Source organism: Leucoraja erinacea, chromosome 10 (genome assembly GCF_028641065.1).
Source record: "Leucoraja erinacea ecotype New England chromosome 10, Leri_hhj_1, whole genome shotgun sequence".
In the NCBI taxonomy this organism is placed as follows: domain Eukaryota; kingdom Metazoa; phylum Chordata; class Chondrichthyes; order Rajiformes; family Rajidae; genus Leucoraja; species Leucoraja erinaceus.
The window spans coordinates 620,663-644,957 of NC_073386.1; the positions used below are offsets into that span (position 1 = coordinate 620,663).

General features: G+C 45.9%; 1 protein-coding gene across 3 annotated transcripts in view; it reads left to right on the forward strand.

Annotated features, from left to right (window-relative positions):
• LOC129700687 (di-N-acetylchitobiase-like) overlaps positions 1 to 24,165 on the forward strand; it is a 79,482-nt gene extending 55,317 nt beyond the window's left edge. For all 3 annotated transcript variants that reach the window (XM_055641271.1, XM_055641272.1, XM_055641270.1), the window contains 4 exons: positions 6,147 to 6,318; positions 7,642 to 7,739; positions 10,210 to 10,371; positions 23,732 to 24,165. In XM_055641271.1, coding sequence (XP_055497246.1) covers positions 6,147 to 6,318; positions 7,642 to 7,739; positions 10,210 to 10,371; positions 23,732 to 23,917 — 618 coding nt within the window. In that variant the 3' untranslated portion in view covers positions 23,918 to 24,165. The remainder of the gene's footprint in view (positions 1 to 6,146; positions 6,319 to 7,641; positions 7,740 to 10,209; positions 10,372 to 23,731) is intronic.
• The last annotated feature ends 130 nt before the right edge of the window (positions 24,166 to 24,295 follow it).

The window sequence follows — 24,295 nt, forward strand, 5'->3', positions numbered from 1 at the left end:
AGATTCAAGAGACATGCACAAATTGGTACAGTGAAATTTGAGGGCACCATACAGCCACATGAATTTAAAAAAACACGATAGCATTTTAACATAAACATCCCCTGCACAGCGGAATCAAAGTTTCCTACCGTGAGGGAAGGCCAGTCATCCTCCTCTTTGATGTTCATTGATGTACGCCCTTGGTCGGGGCCTCCCGAGCTATCCGCAGCCTTCCGCAGTCGCCACTATGGGTGGCCCGATGCTCAGGCCCTCACGCCGGGATGATGGAACTCCGACATTGGCTTGGTCCTCCGAATCGGCCACTTCTTAACGCTCCCGAAGTCCACAGGCCACACTGAGCAGAGACCCACGCTGGCGGCTCTCGGCAAAGGGCCCCAGAGCATCGCGATGTTGAAGTCAGCGTCGCCCCGCGCTGGAAGCTCTTCAAACCACAGCCCCGCGATGTTGTTGCAGCAGGCCCAGCACTCCGGAGCTCCAAACGGCGATCCCACGTGAGGCATTGCCCTACTCCGCGATGTATCCAGCTCTGGTCCGGTCCCCGGCAGGAAAGGCCGTGCCAATCCAGGTGGTAGGCCACGTGGAGGGGGGCAAGGACGCGACTCGGAGAATAGTCGCATCCTCGCCTGGAGGCAACTGGGAGACGGTTTCCCCCTTACCCTACCCCCCATCCCCCACATAGAAAAACTAAAGAAACCTCCAAAACACACTTTTCGACAAACTAAAAAATATTAAAAAGATGGGAAAAATGGAGACTGTAGGCCGAGGCAGCCCTCAGCGGCTCCCCTGGATGAAGGAATTAAAAGTAACAAATTTGCAGATGACACAAAGCTGGGTGACAGTGTGAACTGTGTAGAGGATGCTATGAGGACGCAGGGTGACTTGGACAGGTTGGGCGAGTGGGCAGCAGCATGGCAGATGCAGTTTAAGGTGAATAAATGTGAGGTTATACACGTTGGTGGCAAGAATTGGAAGGCAGATTTTTATCTGAATGGTGTCGGGTTAGGAAAATGTAAAGTACAACAAGACCTGGACATTCAACACTGGAATGAGCTTCCAGTGGAAGTGGTGGAGGCAGGTTCGTTGGTATCATTTAAAAATAAATTGGATAGGCATAAGGATGAGAAGGGAATGGAGGGTTATGGTGTGAGTGCAGGCAGGTGGGACTAAGGGAAAAAAAGTTGTTCGGCACGGACTTGTATGGCCGAGATGGCCTGTTTCCATGCTGTAATTGTTATATGGTTATATGACCTGGGTGTACTTGTACATCAGTCACTGAAAGTAAGCATGCAGGTACAGCAGGCAGTGAATAAAGCTAATGGCATGTTGGCCTTCATAATGAGAGGTGTTGAGTATAGGAGCAAAGAGGTCCTTCTGCAGTTGCACAGGGCCTTGGTGAAACCACACCTGGAGTATTGTGTGCAGTTTTGGTCTCTTAATTTGAGGAAGGACAATCTTGCTAGTGAGGGAGTGCAGCGTAGGATCACAAGGTTAATTCCCGGGATGACGCGACTGTCATGTGATGAAGGAATGGAGCAACTTGGCTGGTGTTCACTGAAATTTTGAAGGAAAAGCTGGAATTTTATAGAAACATTTAAAATTATTAAAGAAGGGTTTTGGCCCGAAACGTTGCCTATTTCCTTCGCTCCATAGATGCTGCTGCACCCGCTGAGTTTCTCCAGCATTTTTGTGTCCCTAAAATTATTAAAGGATTGGACACGCTAGAGGCAGGAAAAATGTTTCTGATGTTGCGGGGAGTTCAGAATATGTTCAGTTTTAAGAATATGTGGTAGGCTATTTAGAACTAAGAAGAGGAGAAACGTTTTCACCCAGAGTTGTGAATTTGTGGAATTCTCTGCCTCAGTAGGCGGAGGCCAATTCACTGGATGCATTCAAATTAAAGTTAGGTAGAGCTCCCAGCGCTAGCGGAATCAAGGGATATGGGGAGAAGGCAGGAAATGGGTACTGATTGTGGATGATCAGCCATGATCACATTGAATGGCGGTGCTGGCTCGAAGGGCCGAATGGCCTACTCTTCTTCTTCTACTCTACTTGTTCTTCTTCGGGCCCCCTTCAGTCATGGCTGACCATGGGTGTCTCCAGGGTGCTTTTCCCTATATGGAGGACGCAAGTGCATGATTTTAATTAACGTGGGGAGACTGGTGCACAGTCAACCACTCCACGACAGATCTGGGTCAGGATCCAGTGGCATGGAGTCCAAGACGACCGGAGACCCTTTTCTGCTGCAGCCTTTATCCACCTTCCCTTGCGTTGTGATGCTCCACCAAGGTCAGCCATCGTCCTTCTCCTGTTCCACCGTTGAGGTCTTGGTTGGATTGCTCATTGTCAGAGACCACCCCCTCGACCTTACCGCCAATGGTGGCCCAACCAGGAGCATAGGTCCAGACAGCATCGCTCTCAGAATCTCAGGTCCACACACAAACTTCTCCACCACGACAAGGTGACAATCCACATTATTTTCTCTGGAACGCCAAAGATTGCATGGAGACATGATGGAAGTATATATAATTATATGAGAGGGATTGATATGGTAGACAGTCAGAACCTTATTCCCAGGATGCAAACATCGGATATTAGAGGGCATACGTTTAAGTTGAGAGGGGCAAAGTTTAAAGCAGATGTGGGTGCCTGGAACACGTTGCCGGGGGTGGCGGTTGTGGCAGATACGATGGCATTTAAGAGACTTTTGTCGAGGCATATGGATATGCAGGGAATGGAGGGATATGGATTATGTGCAGGCAGATAACAGTTGGTCTTGGCATCATGTTCAATAAACTAAACAATAAACTGTGACAATAAACTAAACTAAACTAAAATGTTCAGCACATACATGGTGTACTGAAAGAGCCTGTTCCTGTGCTGTACTTGTTCTGTGTTAATGATAAAGTAACATTGATGCTCGTGTAGCTGATGAAATAATGATATTTAGAACATTTGTTTTAGGTGAACAAATCCCCCCCCCCCCCCCCCCCCCCTCCCCCTTCTCTCTCCCCCTGTTCCCCACCTAGATTCACACCATTTTCTCCTCTTCCCCTCCCCCTCCCCACCTCCATTCCCTTCCACCTTCCACCTGTATCCTTCACACTTCACGCCACCTCTATCCTTACCTCACACGTTTTTCTTTTCATCTCTGGCCTTTACCCAATCAGTAACCAATCAAACTCCCTCCCCATCGCTCTCAAACTTTATCCACCTATCACTTGCGTGGAAAGGAACTGCAGATGCTGGTTTACACCAAAGATAGGCACAAAATGCTGGAGCAACTCAATGGGTCAGGCAGCATTTGAACTCTGAAGAGGAGTCTGGACCTGAAACATCACCTCTCCATGTTCTCCAGGGATGCTGCATGACCCGTTGAGTTACTCCAGTACATTCTGTTCTTCTTGATGAACAAGTGTCTGCAGTTCCTTGTGTCTATTTCTCTCCGCTCCCATCAGGCAAATGGTATAGAAGTGTGAAAACACACACCTCCAGTGGCAGGGACAGTTTCTTCCCGGCTGTGATCAGGCAACTGAATCATCCTACCACAACTAGAGAGCAGTCCTGAACTACTATCTATCTCATTGGTGACCCTTGGACTATCTCTATCTATGATTGGAATTTTCTGACTTTATCTTGCACTAAACGTAATTCATGTTATTCCCTTTATCATGTATCTGTACACTGTAAATGACTCCATTGTAATCATGTATTGTCTTTCTTCTGACTAGTTAGCACGCAACAAAAGCTTTTCACTGTACCTCGGTACACGTGACAATAAACTAAACGAAACTCAAACTCAAACTCGGTACTTGATACTTAGCTGTAACGTATATGGTGCTCCATCCTGCTACAAGGCTCCATGGAATTCTCATTCGAACCATAGGATTTATTGAGGGTATATTAGACACAACAAAATGACATAGCTCTGAATTTTACTGGTGAGTTAATCCCCAGTTCCAGGAATGGGAAGGCTTCAATTTGAATCTTCATACAATTGCTCAAAAGTCATAGCATGATACAGCGTGGAAACAAGCCTTTCATTTCGACTTGCCCATGCTGGCCAAAATGTCTCATCTACACTATACCCACCTGCCTATGTTTGGGAACCCCCCAAAAACCCACTCTCCCCTCCCCCACACCCCTCCCTCACCCACATCCCCCTCCCCTCAACCCCTCCCCCACAGGACTAGCCCAAGAAAAGTTTACTCGGCCCACAATGTCCGTACTAGCCCTCCGGAAACACAGTCCCTTCAGCCCACAGTACCTATACTAGCCCCCCAGAAAGCCCCCCACTGGCCGCCGCCTGAAGCCGTCCCCCTCCCCCAGCGACAGTACGCCCCCTCCCCCAGCTTCTACCTTCCACCTGAAGTCACCCCCCTCCTCCAGCTACAGGCCGCTCCCGCCAGCTCCTGCCTGAAACCGTCCCTAGCTACAGGATGCTCCCCCCATCGGCACCCGAGAGCACCCACCTGTAGCTATCCTCTTCCCCTGGCTGCAGAATGCAATAGTAGACACAACAAGAAAGAATGGACTGAATAAATCTGATTTTTAACGTTTAAATTGTTATATTTAAGAGTTATTCACATTTTAAGCTTTAATAAATCCCTCTTCCACTTGCCGTGCCCGTCAGCTGCGCCTGCGCAGTAATACCCGCGTATTCTACATCACAATGGGAACCCAATGGGCGGGAATGGCTGCGCCGCCAGAGAGTCACGGAGAGTGGATGGGGGGAGTGCAGGATGCTCCCACCCCCCCCCATGGCCCCGGACATTCCCCGCCTGAAGCCGCCCACCTCCCCCGGCTGCATGACGCACTTTCCCCCTCCCCCACCAGCCTCGACAGCCCCCACCTGAAGCCGTCCCCCTCCCCCGGGTGCAGAACGCAACAAGAGCGGCAACACATACACACCACACCACCCTCCCACCCCACACACCCCCCTCCCCTTCACCCCCCTCACCCCACACCATGCTCTCTTCCCTCACCTCGCTCTGCCGCCTCACCTCGCTCCTATACCCTCCTGCCCACACACACCCCCCTTCCCTCTCATCCCACAGCCCCCTTCCCTCCCCTCCCACACATGACAGGAGGAGGCAGTGCTGGGGGATGAGGGGAAATGAGCCGCGCCTGCGCAGTTAGGGGCTATGTGTGAGTGGTGGAAAATAGTGTTGGGGGAATGGGTTGAGTTGTGGGAACGGGTGAGTGATGGAATATTGCATTGGGGAATGGGTTGCGTTGGGGGACCAGGCATCCCGTCTGACTGGAACCCAACGGGTCCCACTTAGTCTACTGTTTCTAAAAGATTGTGATCTCTGCCTCAACTACCTCCTCCAGCAGCTCATTCCATGCACCTACCATCCTTTGTGTGAAAAAGTTGCCCCTCAGGTTCCTATTAAATCTTTCCCCCACTGTGTACAAAATCATTGAACATAGAAGATATAATGGTGCATCACATGAACAGGCCTTTCGGCCTACAGTTCCTGTGTCAGAAATGATGCCAAGTTAAACCAACCTCCTCTGCTTGTACATGATACTCGTTGGAGCACAGGAGGCTGAGGGGTGATCCTATAGAGGTGCATAAAATCATGAGGTGAATAGATAGGGTGAATGCAGCGTTATGGCGACAGGAGCAAGATTTAATAGGAGCCTGAGAGGCAGCTTAGTCACTTAGAGAGTGGGTATGTGGAACGACCTGCCAGAGGAGGGAGTTGTGGCAGAACAGCATTTAAATGAGACTTGGATGAGTACATGGATAGGAAAGGTTTGGAGGGATATGGGCAAAAGGGACTGGCTGAGATGGTGCATCCAAGTTAAGCATCTTCAATGGCAATTTAGTCTCTGCATCCACCACCACCCCTGGCCGTACATTCCAGGCACTCACCACCCTCTGTTAAAGAACTAGGCCAACACATCTCCTTAAACGTTGCCCTCTCATTCCTAAATCCATGCCATCTAGATGTTTTGATGTTTCCTCTCTGGGAGAAAGGTTCTGACGGTCTATAAAACTGACTATAAAACTCTGGTTCGACTGTGTGAAAGAGACATTGTTGTTATGGATGAAGAATGAGTGGAAACAAGATGGGTGTAACTAGGGCTGGACCACTGAGGAAACACAACGGCTGAAACCCCTTCTTCCATTTTTTCCCCAGATCTCATTTTACGCTCCTTGGAATTGTAACACCAGTACTACAGTTTGCTCCAACCTTGTCTCAGCTTCCAAATATGCCCATTATGTACATGTGACCTCATTTGACGTGCAGAAGCATATGTGGACGGATTGCTTTGCAAAGGCAAATGCTCCCTATCACCAGGCCCAGACAGGTAAGTGGAATAAGCCAGAAGCAAAATCCTGCAGATGTCACAAATCTGAAACAGAACAGAAAATGGCAGAAAAATAATTTGCTGGTCAGGTAGCAAATGTGGAAAGAGAAACGGAGGTTGCCATTAAAGAGGCTTAACTGACTAAGATGCCCCATCTACCAGAGGTAATGATATTTAGAATATTGGGTTGTCCAATTTTAGGTAAACAACTAAAATACTTTTGTATCCACTCGCTACACACTAGGGGCAATTTACCTACAAACCTGCACATCCGTGATAATGCTGCTGGCCTTGCCAAGGCAGCATGGGGTATAAATGGACCCATTTAGGGAAGGGAGGTTGGTTTGTGTGATGGCCTGGGCTACATCCACACAAGATGCATGAAACATTAAATTAATGTGAAGAGTGGGAAGTCCAGGATTGGGGATGTGCAAAGATTGGGGGGGGGGGGGGGGGGGGGGGGGGGGTCAGTCTAGCCCACAACAGAAGGGGGAGAACTTGTATTGTTTGATTGCCACAGGGAAAAAGGATCTCCTGTGGCGATCTGCGCTGCATCTTGGTGGAACCAGTCCGTCAACGCCGTATCTGCGCCCAGGAAGAGGTTTTAGAGATGACCTAATTCTTACGGAAATGGGGGTTCCCCTCTTCCATTATAGATGAGGCGTTCACTAGGGTCTCCTCAATATCCCACAGCTCTGCTATTGCTCTCCCTTCCCCCATTCGTAACAAGGACAGAGTCCCCCTTGCCCTCACCTTCCACCCCATCAGCAGTCGCATACAGCACATAATCCTCCGACATTTACACCACCTCCAACGGGATCCTACAATTAGCCCCATCTACTCATCTCCACACGTTTCTACTTTCCACAGAGACTGCTCCCTCCGCAACTCCCTGGTTAACTCGTCCCTTCCCACCCAAACCACCCCCTGACCAGGTACCTTCCCCTGCAACCATAGGTGGTGCAACACCTGTCCCTTTAACAACTCTCTCGATTCCGTCCAAGGACCCCGAAGGTTCACTTGCACCTCCTCCAACCTCTTCGACAATATCCACTGTTCCAGGTGTGGACTCCTGTATATCTGAGAAACAGCAGCTTACATTGACTTCACTCATTTCAAGTAGCCCTTGCTATCCATCTCTGTCCACACCCCCCCCCCCCCCCAGTCTTACTGTCACAAACTACATTTTATCTCCGTACTGCCCACTCCCTTGACATCAGTCTGAAGAAGGGTCTCGACCTGAAACATCACCCATTCCTTCTCTCCAGAGATCACGTGCCCAGTTTAAATATTAATGCTGTCATTATTTTCTGCCCCTTTCAGGAATCTTCAGTTATATCAAAAACGGCATTAATAGCAAGAAGATAATATTGATTGTTCCATGGTTTGGTCATGATTATACTTGCATTCGTTTAATTGAGGTAAGATGTTGCCCTTGAGGTAAGATGTTAGCACACAACAGAAGGGGGAGAACTTGTATTGTGAAAATAAACTAAACCAAAACTAATCTAGTGAGAGGTTTTGCAGGCCAGGACTTAGGAAAATGGATCGGGTGAACACACAGAGTCCAAGGTGGATGAATCACGGACCAGAGGACGTAGGTTTAAAGTGAGAGGGGAAAGAGTTACTAGGAAACCGAGGGGCAACATTTTCACACAGAGGGTGATGGGTGTATGGAACGAGCTGCCAGGAGGTAGTTGAGACGGGTACTTACAACTACATAGATGGCACAGGTTTAGAGAGATATGAGCCAAATGCAAGCAGGTGGGTCTAGTGTAGATGGGGCATCTTGGTTGGGCTGGGCAAGTTGGGCCAAAGGGTCTGTTTCCACGCTGTATGACTGTGACTTTATGACTCTATTTAGATTACCTTTATCCTGTAGATTAAACTTGCCTCACTGCAGTGTCCTGGAGAAACAAATCTTTAACACTAAATAAGAAACAAGACATATCATTGTTTTAGTTTAGTTTAGAGATACAGCGAGAAAACAGGCCCTTTGTCCACCGAGTCCACGGTGACCAATTATCACCCGTTGTTCTATCCTACACACTAGGGACAATTTACAGAAGCCAATTAACCTCCAAACCTGCATGACTTTGAAGTGTGGGAGGAAACCGGAGCACCTTGAGAAAACCCATGTGGTCACAGAGAGAACATACAAACTCCGTACAGGCAGTACCCATAATCAGGATCGAACCCGGGTCTCTGGCGCAGTGAGGCAGCAACTCTACCGCTGGGCCACCGTGCCACACCTCATCATTTTACACTAAACTTCTTCTCATTATATGAACCTTTGGTTGGATTTATTCTAGATTATTTCAATAACTTTTTAAATTAGGATTTGAAATACTCGTTTTATTTTAGTATTATACAGTGGGTAGCATAATGGTGCAGCAGGTAGTGCCGCTGTCTCAAGGCATCAGCAGATGAGGTGCCAGCCGCTAGTTCATCTTGAAGAAGGTAAGAGGCCAAAGACAGAGATGGGGAATGGGCTGAGGTGGAGATTTAAATGAACAATTTGACATGGTGTCGCAGCGGTAGAGTTGCTTCCTTACCGCGCCAGAGACCCGGGTTCGATCCTGACTACGGGTACTGCCTGAACAGAGTTTGTACTTTCTTTCTGTAACTGTGTGGGCTTCTTCCGGGTGCTCCGATCTCCTACCACACTCCAAATGCGTACAGGTTTGCAGGTTAATTGGCTTCTGTAACTTGTCCCTATTGTGTAGGATGGAACTATGGGTGATCACTGGTCAGCACGGATTCAGTGGACCGAAGGGCCTGTTTCTCACTTGACTTCTTTACCTATCAATCAGTCATTCATTTACCGTATTTTTTTAAATTACCAAAGCAAACATTTTTATCTTTAGTTTAGTTTAGAGATAACGTGGAAACAGGCCCTTTGGCCCACCGACCAGCGATCCCCACACACTAGCACTATCCTACACACACTAGGGCAATTTACAATTGTATCAAGCCAATTAACCTGGAAAGTGGGAAGAAACCGGTTCACCCGGAGGAAACCCACACGATAACAGAGAAATCGTACAAACTCCGTACAGGCAACACTCGTAGTCAGGACGAACCCGGTGTCTGGCGCTGTGAGGCAGCAACTCAGAATCAGAATCACACTTTATTCGCCAAGTATGTTTTGCAACATACGAGGAATTTCATTGGCCAGGTCAGTCAAACAGTTAAAAGTAACAGATCACTTCAAAAACACATTTTAACATGAACATCCACCACAGTGACTCCTACACATTCCTCATTGTGATGGAAGGTGAAATAAAGTTCAAGTACTTCCCTTAGTTCTTCCTCGGTCGTGGACCTCGAGCCCTCCGTTGACGGGATGATCTTAAATCCCATAGTCGGCGGCGTTCGGGCTCTCCGCGTTGAGGTGATCCGCTCCCTCATCGAAGGAATGTCAGCTGAACCTCGCGTCGGGGCTGGTGAACCTTCCGCGACATTGGAGCTCCCGACTTGGCCTCACGCGAGACCACGAGCCCTTGAGTTAAAGTCTGAGGTGGTCGCGGTGGGAGCGATCCCAGGCAACGGATCAGTTCTGATGTTAAGTTCACGCCCCGCCGTGGGGCTCACGACAGTCCGAGGACGCTTCCAGCTCTATTGATGGTAGGCCGCAGAGCCCGGAGAATGTGATCCGAAAATCGATCACATCTTCGTGACGGTAAGAACTTGAAAAAAAGTTTCCCCCGATCTCCTCCCCCCTCCCCCCACATAAAACAAACTGAAGAACATTAAAAACAAAACTTTTAACAAACTAAATAATAACAAAAAGAATTAAAAAACAGCAGCCATCGCCCCGGCGCCCCTGGTGGTCTACCGCTGCATCACCGTGCCACCCTTTCTACTTTCTCATTCATTTATAATTTTCAGGCAGGAAGATGTGAAATTCAAAAGATAGCTTTTGAAGGAGCGCCCTGCAGTAATGTCGGAGTAACCAATATCCCATACAAAGATATCCTGCAACTTTTGCCCAAGTCAATGACCGGTAGGATTTGGGACGACGACCTGAAAGCCTCATATTTTGTCTACAAGGTAAGTCCACTGGAGAATACACAGCTACGGTCAGTACATCCAAATATGTTTTATATTATGGAAACATTGTTGTGTTTAACAAGTCAATTCACTTCCCAATTGAGTTGATGAACGGACTTGCCCAAGACCACAAAGAATCGCAGAGAATTGTGGATGTAGCCCAGTCCATCACACAGACCACACTCCCCACCATTGACACCGTTCTGTATCTTATCATGTGTCTGTATACTGTAAATAGCTCGATCGTAATCATGTATTTTCTTTCTGCTGACTGGTTAGCACGCAACAAAAGCTTTTCACTGTACCTCGGTACACGTGACAATAAACAAAACTAATCTACACTTCACACTGTCTCAGAAAAGCAGCCAACATAATAGTAAGATTAAACGAGAACTTACCAGTTCGAAGTTTGATTGTTATTTTATGAGGAGTAACGTTGAGAGAATACGTGAAGAACCCCGCCAGGACGCATGCGTGTCATTCTTCAAAGCAGCGGTGTGAAATCACAGATAACTAATGACTGAACATAGTAAGATTAGAGAAGCAAATACCAGTTGAGTATATGATCAAGGGTGGGAGCGGAGGGCACGTATTCCCTCAACTTACTCCTCATAAAATAATGATCAAACTTCGAACTGGTAAGTTCTCGTTTAATCTTACTATTTTACTTCGGAGTCACGTGAGTGACTACGTGAAGATTTCAAAGCTCTGTGATTTCATGCCGTGGAAACGAGTCCATGCATCACATCTGCCTTAATTGACTGTGGGAGGAATTGTGTTAACATGTTTAGACATGAATCCCAACATTGAAATCCATGATAAATTGTTAACAACAAATTATAGCCCCTATTTATGGGGTGAAATTATATTACAGAACTTAAAATTGGCTCTGCAAAGTTCCAGTTTAACTACTGGTTTGTGGTAGAATAGTTGGAACATTTTCCCCTGATCCATCCTGCTGTCTCGAGGATTTGGTTCATTGGTACATCCAACTCCATAGCTGCCGATGTAGTTGCAGCCCTGGTGGAATAAGATTTGAATATGTTAGTATCCACCCCAGCTGTTGTTAAAACCTGTTTCAGCCATCTGGAAATAGTTTGAACCGACACTTTTTTGTGGGTTTGTTTGTGGCTGATTAGTAGTGCCATCTCATAGCCTCAGATGTTTTTGGTGTTCTCCATATAGAACAATAATTGTCTTATTATACAGAGACGATATCTGTAGGGTAATCCCTAAATTCTATTTTGAGGCCTGATGATCCTGGTCTGTTCTGTTTGACTAATTTGTAATATGAAACGTTATATTCCTGTTGAAGAAGTCATATAGTCCATCCTTAACTTATGTACGACTGTACCCTTAGTGACGTGACCAAAGCCATCAGCATGACTGGTTTGTGTGTCAGTCTTTGCAGGGACAGAGCTGTTGCTGGAGACCAATTCCTTAGCAACGTTAGGGCAATACTCATATCCCATTTAGAGAGTACCTGGTTCTTGGGGGATAGATATTAAAAAATCCCCTCATAAGTTTGGTTACCAGGGGTGAGTCCCAACAGAATGACGCTCTGATCCTTGCCATAGATATGTTGATATGGCACTTCTGGCGCAGTTAATCATCATAATGGAGGCCTGCCAGGAATTCGAGAACAGACGTTATGTTCATCAAACTGTAGGTGATGTTGTTTCTGTGACAATATATCTCCCATTTCCTGATTTATACCAGATATAGTTTTTGGTGGACTGTCTGTGGCCCGCTGAGATAGTGTTCAATGTTCGGTCCGCCAGTTGCAGTAGAGGTTTTTTTAGACTCTACAAATTGATAGGTTTGTTGTTTTCGACATGGATGGGTTCCCTTGTTACGGGATGAACCAATAATCTGATTGTTTCAGGATGGTGATGCATGGTTAAACCCCATGTTGAGTATCACAATGAACCATGGTTAAGTAGGCCAATCGGCACCACCAATTAACAGACGCTGAGTCTTGTTGTATTTTTCGTAATACCCGACTGATGATGCAGAAAAGGAGAGAATGCATAGATAAACAATTGCCCCCTCAATGCAGTGAAAAGCATCTGTCCCTGCTGTCCCAGGGTCTGGTTCCCAAGAAACAGTTTGGTAACTGGTGATTAAGTCTTATTTTATTGAATTTGCGTGACCTGATGTCTGTCACTGAATTTTGGGTTACCTGGTAGGTAAGTAGCTGATATTCCAACATTTCTCTGGATACACCATTACCAAATTGTATTAGTCAGATTGTCACTCTGTAGTCTAACACGCTGGTGATTTATCCCAGAGCAGTATGACTTTAGGCCATAGAACGCACCCCACATTTCCAGGTAGTTTATGCCCAGTGTCTGTGATAATTATGCCTCCTGTGCCTTTCACCTACCTCCACAGATGGAGATGGAAATTGGTAGTACCCCAACCAAGCGCACTGGCATCAGTTTGTAGGACCACTAAGGGTTTGCTGATAACGATAGGGTTGGAACAATGCCGAATGTTATCCCTCCACCATTTTAATTCCATAAGCTTTGATAGGTGGCTTATTGGTCTGTCGAAATGACCCGTATTAACTTTGAGTGTTTGTATTTTGCCCTTTTGTAGATTTTTGGTAATACAAAGGTCCAAATTGTGTGGCTGGAAAGGCAGACACTATATGTCAATTTTACTTCGGAGTCACGTGAGTGACTTCGTGAAGAAACCCGCTTACGGCGCATGCGTGTCATATCGCATACACGCATTGAACGTGTCGGACCTGGGGAGGACGTCCCCTTGAACGGGAGAGTTAAAAAGCCGGTGGAAGGCAGGTAAGTGATTCTGCATTTTTCACCGTTTATAGGAATGGACAGAGGACGCAGAAAGGCTGTGAAGAAGCTGCAGGATGTCAGCGGTAAAGGTGCTGGGGACCCGCAGCAGCAGCCGACGGCACAGGCAGTTTGCATTGAGACAGCTGTGCCAGATTCAAACCCCGCGCCGGGAAAAACTAATTCTAGACCGGGCGGGAAGGCGAAACGCAAAACTTATCACTGTGAAAGTGAGCCCGAAAAGTCGCTGGTAAATACTTACTTGTATCGCAGTGATAAGGACCAGCTGCAGGGAATAGAGCAGCCAGCAGCGACCACATCTGCAGAGCTCGGAAAACAGTACGAGTGGCTGCAGCATGTGGGGCCGTCATCAATATGTTCGGAGGAGTACCGGGACGACGAACAACGGCATTTGCAGCGGCCGGGAGCAACCAGAGCCGGTAGGCATGGCGACGGGTTGCGATTAAAACCGCTTGCGACTAGTGCCTGAGGGCACGAAAGTCGGCAGGAGCGGTGGGCTAAAAATAAACACCCGCGATCGACCAGTGCGGGAGAGCACGAAAGTCGGCTGGAGCGGTTGTGGGAGGAATTTCTCCATAGTGCCAGGCTCCAGAAAATGGATAAAAGCCACACAGGCACAGGTGTAAGTCCCTCAGAGCATTGCCAGAAAAGGCTGCTGGACATATCATCCTCATCTGAAGAGGGTGTTCAAGGGCTGCCTGACTCAGACTCTGAACAAGAGTCAGAGCCACGTTCCCATATGGATGAGGGAACACAGTTGCTGGACATGGTGGGCAAATATTTCCAGCAAGAACAAACTGGAAAAGACCTAGAGGCCAGGATGGCTGCCAGCATTGATTACATGACGACCCATCACCTGCAAACTAATACCTTAGCTGAGGTATGGGGTAGACATTTACCTCCGCGAAATTGTGCGGCTCTGAATGTACCCAGTGTGAACCGAAGCATTTGGAGACACGTGGGGCAGGCTATCCGGAGTCAAGATATCAAAATACAAAACGCTCTTAAAGGACTCTCGGCGGGTATAACAGCTTTGGCCCGTACGCTAGAGAATGTGGATATGTCAAATGACATGAAAGACGCTTTAGCACTGTTTTGCAATGTTCAATTTGAACTGAACAACATCAGGAAAGGGGCTATTCAGCCAGCATTAGATCCAAAATTTGCAATCTTGTGCAAGCAGAAAGCCATAAAACCTCAAAATTTGTTGTTTGGGGGTGACCTATCAAAACAGGTCAAAGATTTGGAGGAAGAGGCCAAAACTTTGGGCCTAATAAAAGCGACCAAAGGATATCTCGGAAAACGGTATCATCCTTATGGGACGACTAAAAAAGCAAGTACTAATATTTATAGTACGAAAAATTGGAGAGAGGCCAGAGGTAACCAGCAGCAGCGTCCTTTTTTAGGGGTTGGCCCGGGACGCCCACAATGGAAAATGCGGATGCCTCCACTTCAACATTTACCCCACTTTCAACCTCAAGGCCCTCCGCAACCTCGGTTAAAACCAAGAAAGTAACACCACCGATAACCATGGAGGTAGGTGGGTCTGTGCCTCAAAAATTAATAAGGAGCACAGAACTTGGAGGGAGGTTGCAATTTCATTTGGAAGCATGGTGTAATTTAACTGTGGATAGGTATATCCTTAGCAGTATTAAGGGATATCTGATAGAGTTTATACACATACAAGACCCTCCAGTACAACATACACCGGACAGAACTTATATGCTTACCAAATTAGACAGAGCTAAAGCTCATATTGAAATACAAAGGTTGTTCACTAAAGGAGTAATTGAAAAAACCAAACATGAAAAACAGGAATTTGTCTCAAATATATTTATTAGACATAAGAAAGATGGGGGTTGCCGGATAATTATTGATTTATCAACACTTAATAATTTTGTACAATATGCTCATTTTAAAATGGATACTTTTAGTACTGCTACAGAGCTAGTGTCGGCAGGCTACTTTATGGCAAGTATTGATCTGCAAGATGCTTACTATACGGTACCCATCAGAGACGAACACAGACGGTTTTTGAAATTTAATTGGATGGGTCAGCTTTGGCAATACAAGGCGCTACCAAACGGGCTAACGTCAGCCCCTAGATTATTCACAAAAATTCTTAAACCAGCTTTGGCATTCCTTAGACAACAAAACTATAGAGTGATGGCATATTTGGATGATATCTTGATTGTGGGGAAAACTTATGAATTGGCTAGTAGAGCAGTGGTTGCCACAAGACAATTGATGGAACAGCTGGGATTCATTATCCATCCAATTAAGTCAAGATTAACACCTGCTACTAATATTGATTACTTAGGGTTCACCATTAACACACTTGATATGTTAGTGACTTTACCTATAGGGAAAGCCACGGAGTTCCAAAAGGATTGCACAGAGCTTATTAATACCGTTAAACCATCCATTAGACGGGTAGCCAGGATTATTGGGAAAATTATAGCCACGTTTCCTGCCATTCAATTTGGACGATTACATTACCAAAATTTACAGAGAGAAAAAATTAGAGCACTAAAAATTAATAGAGGCCATTTTGATAGGCCTATGGAGCTAACAATAAGAGCCATAAAAGAACTACAATGGTGGGAACAAAATGTTATATATAGCTCCAACCCAATAGTTATTCCAAACCCATCTGTGGTATTACAAACAGATGCCAGTGCACTGGGTTGGGGAGCAACGGATACCATCTCGAGCTCTGGAGGGAGATGGAATATACAGGAAACTAACCTACTTACCACTAAGGGTATAAATTACTTAGAAATGTTGAGTGCTTTTTATGGTCTAAAAGCTTATTGCTCGGGAATGATTAACCAGCATGTTAGATTGCAGATAGACAATACCACGGTGGTGGCATATATAAATCATATGGGTGGAAATATATCAACATCCTGTGATGAATTGGCAAACCATATTTGGCAATGGTGTATCCAAAGGAATATTTGGTTATCGGCTACGTATCTACCAGGGATACTTAATTCAGTGGCAGACGCCAGGTCACGAAAATTTAATGAAAATATGGAATGGATGTTAGACAGAACGATATTTGCTGATATCACAGCAAAGTACGGTAGGCCGGATATTGATCTTTTTGCATCCAGGTTAAATCATCAGTTACCAAGGTATATATCATGGGAACCAAATGTTATATATAGCTCCAACCCAATAGTTATTCCAAACCCATCTGTGGTATTACAAACAGATGCCAGTGCACTGGGTTGGGGAGCAACGGATACCATCTCGAGCTCTGGAGGGAGATGGAATATACAGGAAACTAACCTACTTACCACTAAGGGTATAAATTACTTAGAAATGTTGAGTGCTTTTTATGGTCTAAAAGCTTATTGCTCGGGAATGATTAACCAGCATGTTAGATTGCAGATAGACAATACCACGGTGGTGGCATATATAAATCATATGGGTGGAAATATATCAACATCCTGTGATGAATTGGCAAACCATATTTGGCAATGGTGTATCCAAAGGAATATTTGGTTATCGGCTACGTATCTACCAGGGATACTTAATTCAGTGGCAGACGCCAGGTCACGAAAATTTAATGAAAATACGGAATGGATGTTAGACAGAACGATATTTGCTGATATCACAGCAAAGTACGGTAGGCCGGATATTGATCTTTTTGCATCCAGGTTAAATCATCAGTTACCAAGGTATATATCATGGGAACCAGATCCTGGGGCAGAAGCTACAGATGCATTCTCTTTGCACTGGGGGAAATGGTTCATTTATGCATTTCCTCCTTTCTGCCTCATCAATCGGGTACTACGGAAAATTCAACTAGACTCGGCATCTGGGATTCTCATAGTACCTGATTGGCCTACCCAACCATGGTTCTCGGTGCTGCAGGATTTGGTGCTTACACCATATATTACTTTAAGACATAGTCCTCAGTTGCTGGTGCATCCGGTGACTGGGGACAGCCATCCTTGCCATAATTATCTCAATTTATTGGTTTGTAGACTCTGAAAGAACCACTTCGGCATATGGGTTTATCTGATAGAACTGTGGACATGATCACAGCAGCACAGAGACTGTCGACTCAAAAACAATATTTATGTCATATTAAGAAATGGACTAAATACTGCCTGGATAACAATCTAGACCACAGAAAGATGGATGTTCCAGCTGTCCTAGAATTTCTCACAAGCCTGCACTATGAAGGACTCAGTTACAGCACGGTCAATAGTGCTAGGAGTGCCTTGTCCAGTTATTTATGGGAAGGCACAGAAAGACAGGGTGTCGGCTCACATCCTCTAGTAATAAAACTGCTACGAGGCATCTTTAACACAAACCCACCAAGGGCTAGATATAGCCAAATCTGGGATGTGAGTGTAGTTCTAACCATGTTACGGAATTGGTCACCGGCTACGGCATTACCGCTGAACTATCTCACTATGAAAATGGTAATGCTTATGGCGCTGGTCACAGCGCAAAGGGTCCAGTCATTGCAGAAATTAAGATTGGATAACTTGACTGAGGCGACAGGAAGTTTGATTTTCGTGATCCAGGGCCTTATTAAGCAAAATAGACCAGGATCAGCGGGTCAGGTGATAGAGTTCATAGCCTATCCGCACGACGAACGCCTCTGTGTAGTGAAACACATTATGTTATATATTTACAGAACAAAGGCTATCAGAGGCAATGAAAAGGCTCTTTTAATTAGCCATAAGAAGCCGTACCATAAAGTCTCGACTCAGACCATTTCACGGTGGCTGAGATATTGCTTAATTCAGGCAGGTGTGGACACTAATGTATTCAAATCTCACTCCACCAGGGCTGCAGCTACATCAGCAGCTAATCGCCTGGAGGTACCAATGGACGAAATCCTCAGAACTGCAGGATGGTCATCAGAGAAAACGTTTCACACATTTTACAATAAACCAGTTAGAAAAGAAGAAACGTTTTCGGGCAAAATTTTGAGTTCTATATAATTTATACCTGAAGCTTATAAGGTTTATCAATTGATGTAATAAATATTATTTACAATTTTTGTTTAAAATGTTGGTATGATTGTATTTTCTTAAATACCAGTAACAATTTCTCCCAAACTACCAAGGCAGTTGTGAAGATTGGACTCGTTCCACGGCATGAGGTCACAGAGCTTTGAAATCTTCACGAAGTCACTCACGTGACTCCGAAGTAAAATAGTAAGATTAAACGAGAACTTACCAGTTTGAAGTTTGATCTTTATTTTATGAGGAGGAACGTTGAGGGAATACGTGCCCTCCGCTCCCACCCTTATATGGTCATATCTTAAACTGGTTTCTCTTTAATAATCTTACTATCTTAGGTCATTATTGTGTATCTGTGACCTCACACCGCTGCTTTGAAGAATGACACGCATGCGCCGTAAGCGGGTTTCTTCACGTATTCCCTCAACGTTCCTCCTCATAAAATAAAGATCAAACTTCAAACTGGTAAGTTCTCGTTTAATCTTACTATTATACTTGCTACCAATCTGATAGACGGTTCACTGATGTCTGTGGGGTTGTTGCAGGCCTCAGTTAAGACTTTAGCCTTGTCCTTTGGTAAAATCACCAACATGTGAGCTGTCAATAGTGAACCCCAAATAATCCATTATGTTGGTAGGCGTTAGTTTAGATTTAACTGGATGTATGATAACCCCAGTTTTCACCCAACTGTATGGTGGCTGTTACAGCTAGTTAGGCCAACTCTAAAGTTATGCCCACAATTAGTAAGATCATATGATTATGTATTTGGTAGCTCTATACTGCCAGAGCTGCTCCATCCAGTTGAATTTTTTAAAATAACGTTTGTGATCAGTCCGTGTAGGCACTGAATAGTAAGCATCTTTTAGGTCGATGCTAGCCATGGAGTAGCCTTTGGAAATCAGTCCTTTAGCAGTTACCAGTTCCCATTTTGTACTGAATATATAGTACAATGTATTCCAGCCAATCGTGTTGGGTTTACCCATTACCCCTTTTGCACAATTCAATGGTATATCCCTGGATACTGCTTAGGATATAAGTGTCTGTAGGTAATATACACCATGTATCCAAAAGAGTGTAATCTCCCACCAATGTGTGTATTATCCACTCTTCCTATAATTTGTAAGGGACCAGACCCACCTACCTCCATTGTTACCAGTGGAAGTTTGCTTCTTCTGTGTGGTCTTCGTGGAGGTTGAGGCGCCGGTGTCTGGGTTTGTTTTTGGGTTGGGGGTTTGCGCATCTTCCAGAAAGGCCGGTCTGGGCTATGGTCTAAAAGACCGCTGTCCTGTATGCCCTGCCTTTGAGCTTTCACCAGCTTCTCTCGTTCTGCTGGTGGGTGCATAAGGGTGCTGTCTTTGGCTGTAGGAGATCCTTAATGTTGTCGCCTTTATGAGCCCCAGGGCTTTCCTAAGTCCTGCTCCGACATGTTTCCAGATGCTATTTCCACGACTGGAACGTTCAGGGATGCGCAGTTTCCTGGTCCCAAGTATTTTTGCAGTGGTGTCATTGGACAAAGTCAGCATGGATTTACGAAAGGTAAATCATGTCTGACGAATCTTATAGAATTTTTCGAGCATGTAACTAGTAGCGTGGATAGGAAGAGAACCAGTGGATGTGGTGTATCTGGACTTCCAGAAGGCTTTCGACAAGGTCCCACATAAGAGATTAGTATACAAACTTAAAGTACATGGCATTGGGGGTTAGAGTATTGATGTGGATAGAGAACTGGTTGGCAAACAGGAAGCAAAGAGTAGGAGTAAACGGGTCCTTGTCACAATGGCAGGCAGTGACTAGTGGGGTACCGCAAGGCTCAGTGCTGGGACCGCAGCTATTTACAATATATATTAATGATCTGGATGAGGGAATTGAAGGCAATATCTCCAAGTTTGCGGATGACACTAAGCTGGGGGGGCAGTGTTAGCTGTAAGGAGGATGCTAGGAGACTGCAAGGTGACTTGGATAGGCTGGGTGAGTGGGCAAATGTTTGGCAGATGCAATATAATGTGGATAAATGTGAGGTTATCCATTTTGGTGGCAAAAACAGGAAAGCAGACTATTATCTAAATGGTGGCCGACTAGGAAAAGGGGAGATGCAGCGAGACCTGGGTGTCATGGTACACCAGTCATTGAAAGTAGGCATGCAGGTGCAGCAGGCAGTGAAGAAAGCGAATGGTATGTCAGCTTTCATAGCAAAAGGATTTGAGTATAGGAGCAGGGAGGTTCTACTGCAGTTGTACAGGGTCTTGGTGAGACCACACCTGGAGTATTGTGTACAGTTTTGGTCTCCAAATCTGAGGAAGGACATTATTGCCATAGAGGGAGTGCAGAGAAGGTTCACCAGACTGATTACTGGGATGTCAGGACTGTCTTATGAAGAAAGACTGGATAGACTTGGTTTATACTCTCTAGAATTTAGGAGATTGAGAGGGGATCTTATAGAAACTTACAAAATTCTTAAAGGGGTTGGACAGGCTAGATGCAGGAAGATTGCTCCCGATGTTGGGGAAGTCCAGAACAAGGGGTCACAGCTTAAGGATAAGGGGGAAATCCTTTAAAACCGAGATGAGAAGAACTTTTTTCACACAGAGAGTGGTGAATCTCTGGAACTCTCTGCCACAGAGGGTAGTCGAGGCCAGTTCATTGGCTATATTTAAGAGGGAGTTAGGTGTGGCCCTTGTGGCTAAGGGGATCAGAGGATATGGAGAGAAGGCAGGTACGGGATCCTGAGTTGGATGATCAGCCATGATCATATTGAATGGCGGTGCAGGCTCGAAGGGCCGAATGGCCTACTCCTGCACCTAATTTCTATGTTTCTATGTGTCCATCGTGGTCTGGCTGTATGTATTTGGACACCATGACCAGTAGATTTTGCCTTCCTGCACCCCCTGCACACTTGTAGTTTTGTTCGTCAAAACCCCTCTTCAGGGTCAGCCCAGAATTGACCCCCCCAGTACTCCCCTCTGACGAGGGAGATGCACTGTGCAGCCCTACAAGAGGTGCTGCTGTGGGTTTTACATAGTGCCCACAGTGACTAGACTCCATCTCCCGGAGCCTGTCATGTTGGAGCTCGGCTCCATAAGCCGCTCCAGCTGGCTCCAGCGCTCACGGTCGCTGACCGCCCAAAGTTGGACTCATCAGTCCTCGACTCTTTTGGTTTTCTTCTTGCCTTCCCGCCCAGATGCAGTGTTTAATCTGGCCGATGCGGGGGCGAAGACGGGCACAGCTGTTCCCTTACGGGTGATTCCTGTGACGCCGTCCGCTGCAGGCGTCCGCAACTCCGCGGTCTTCCCCCGCCAGCTCTAGTCGACTTCTTTGCCTTGTGCATGTTTCCCCCCCACATGTAGAACAGTATGGGAACAATAAAGACCGCAGTATCACATACCTGCAGGTCCAGGCTTAAAACTTGCCGTTAAGGGGGATCGTCTTCCACCCCTCCTCCTGCCGTTTTGACTTGTCAAAGCCAACGGCTCCGTTCTGTATAGTCTCCCGCCCAGCCACGGTGTTTAATCTGGCCAGTGCGGGAGCGAAGTCGCGCACAGCTGTTCCCTTACGGGTGATTCCCGTGCCGCCTGCCGTTATTTGCACAGCTCTCCATGTTTCCCCACCTGTGAAACAGTATGGGGAGAATAAAGACCGCAGTTTTACTTACCTGCAGGTCCTGGTTTAAACTATCGCTACGGGGGAACGTCGTTCCACCCCGCCTCCTGCCGTTTCGACTTGTCAAAGTCGACGGCCCCATTCTGAATAGTCTCCCGCACGGCCGTGGTGTTCTGGCCGGCACGGGACCAAAAGTCGGCACAGCTGATCCCACTTACGGGGCGTGCCTTCAGCTCCCGCAACTTTGCGGTCCTTCCCAGCCAGCTTCACTCGCAGCACTTGTGGACACTATTTTGCGTGGGGACAAACATTACCCCAGAGTAAATCACTTACCTGCAGGTCGCGGTTTCAAACTTACCGCTGTGGGGGAATGCTCCACCCCGCCTGTCATTTCGCAAGCGTGAAAGCGATATGACACGCATGCGTCCTGGCGGGGTTCTTCACGTAGTCACTCACGTGACTCCGAAGTAAAATCAAACACTTGTCCCACCCTGGTCATTCCTTCTTCTCCCTGCCCATTCGAGCAGAAGAAACAGAAGCTTGAAACTGCGCACCACCAGACTCAGGAACAGCTACTTCCATTCTATTATCTGGCTTCTGAACGATCCTTTCATAAGCTAGAGTACTGTCCAATTCACCTCTACCCAATTGCAGATATTGGACTTTGTCTCTGGAACTGATGCACTACAATGCTGAGAACTATTTTCTGCACTCTGTATCTTCCCCTTTGTTCTGCCTGGTGTACTTGAGTTTGTCTTTGTTGTATTTACGTATAGTATTGTCTGATCTGATTGAACACCCTGCAAAACAAAGCTCTTCACTGTACCTCGGTACACGTGACAATAATTATCATAAAGCTATAAAATAAACCTAGACCTCTCATATATGTTAACGATGTATTCCAGGTCCTCCAGTCTACCTCATTGTGGTTCTCGCACTTTTTAAAAATAGAATAAAGAACATTGTAAATAGGGTATGATGTATAAAAACATACATATTATCTAGATTATAAGAGAATAAATATGCTGGCAGAGATTTATATTCCATTCCTTTATTTCAAAGATAAGTTATGGAACAAGCTTCCAGAGGAGGTGGTTGAGGCAGGGATTATCCCAACATTTAAGAAAAAGTCAGACAGATACATGGATAGGACAGATTTTAAGGGATATGGACCAAATGCGTGCAGGTGGGATTAGTGTAGCTGGGACACGTGTTGGCTGGTGTGGGCAAGTTGGGTCGGACGGTCAGTTTCCACGCTGTGTCACACTATGACTCTAAGAAATTCCATTTTACGATGTAAAAACAAAGAACTGCAGATACTGGTTTACAAAATATTGGACAACGTGTTGGAGTAACACAGTGGGTCAGGCAGCATATCTGGAGAATACGAATAGGTGACATTTTTCGGACACATTGAATAGGGCACTTTGTGTCCTTTTGAGATTTTTTAATTGATATATTTTAGGTGTGGAGGGGGGGTGAGATTTAATAGGAATCTGCGGACCAACTATTTTACACAAAGGGTGTTAGGTATATGGAACGGATTGGCAGAGAAATAGATGAGGCAGGTATTATCACAACCAAAACGTCACCCATCCATAAATAGACACAAAAAACTGGAGTAACTCAGCGGGTCAGACAGCATCTCTGGGGAAAAGGAATAGGTGACATTTTGGGTCAAGACCCTTCTTCAGACTTTTCCAAATGTCACCTATTCCTTTTCTCCATATATGCTGTCTGACCCGCTGAGTCACTCCAACTTTTTGTGTCTATCTTCGGTTTAAACCAGCATCTACAGTTCCTTCCTACATGTCACCCATCCATGTTCTCCCAGGATGTTGCCTTACCCTCTGAGTTATTCCAGTACTTTGTGTCATTTTTATCATGGACTTTGCACTGTTTTGTTAAAGAAATCCAACAATTAAAGCACACTCTTTGCTTCCACAACAGATAGGTAAGGTGTTCCACGATGTCTGGTACGACGATCCAGAGAGCATTTCATTGAGGACGACTTTCTTGAAGAAGTTCAAGCTGGGAGGCATTGCCATGTGGAATGCAGAGTTTGTCGACTATAGTTCTGATCCCATTGCTGCGATGAAAACTGAAGAGATGTGGAACGCTCTCTGCCCTCCCTGAGAGAAACGCCAAGCTTACGGTCGTTTCATTGTCATCAAATGTGACCATTATACTTTGAGCGAGCTAACACTGAACACACACACAATTAAAATATTAATGCAGATCTGGGGATTAGTGCTTTGTCTAAAGAAGGAATTATTATCCACTGAATAAAAACAATATAACTACATAACTCATCCCTTCCCAACCAAACTCCCCCCTCCCCAGTAACCTTCCCCTGAAAACAAAGGACATGCAACACCAGTCATAGAAACATAGAAATTAGGTGCAGGAGTAGGCCATTCGGCCCTTCGAGCCTGCACCGCCATTCAATATGATCATGGCTGATCATCCAACTCAGTATCCCGTACCTGCCTTCTCTCCATATTTTGTAAGTTT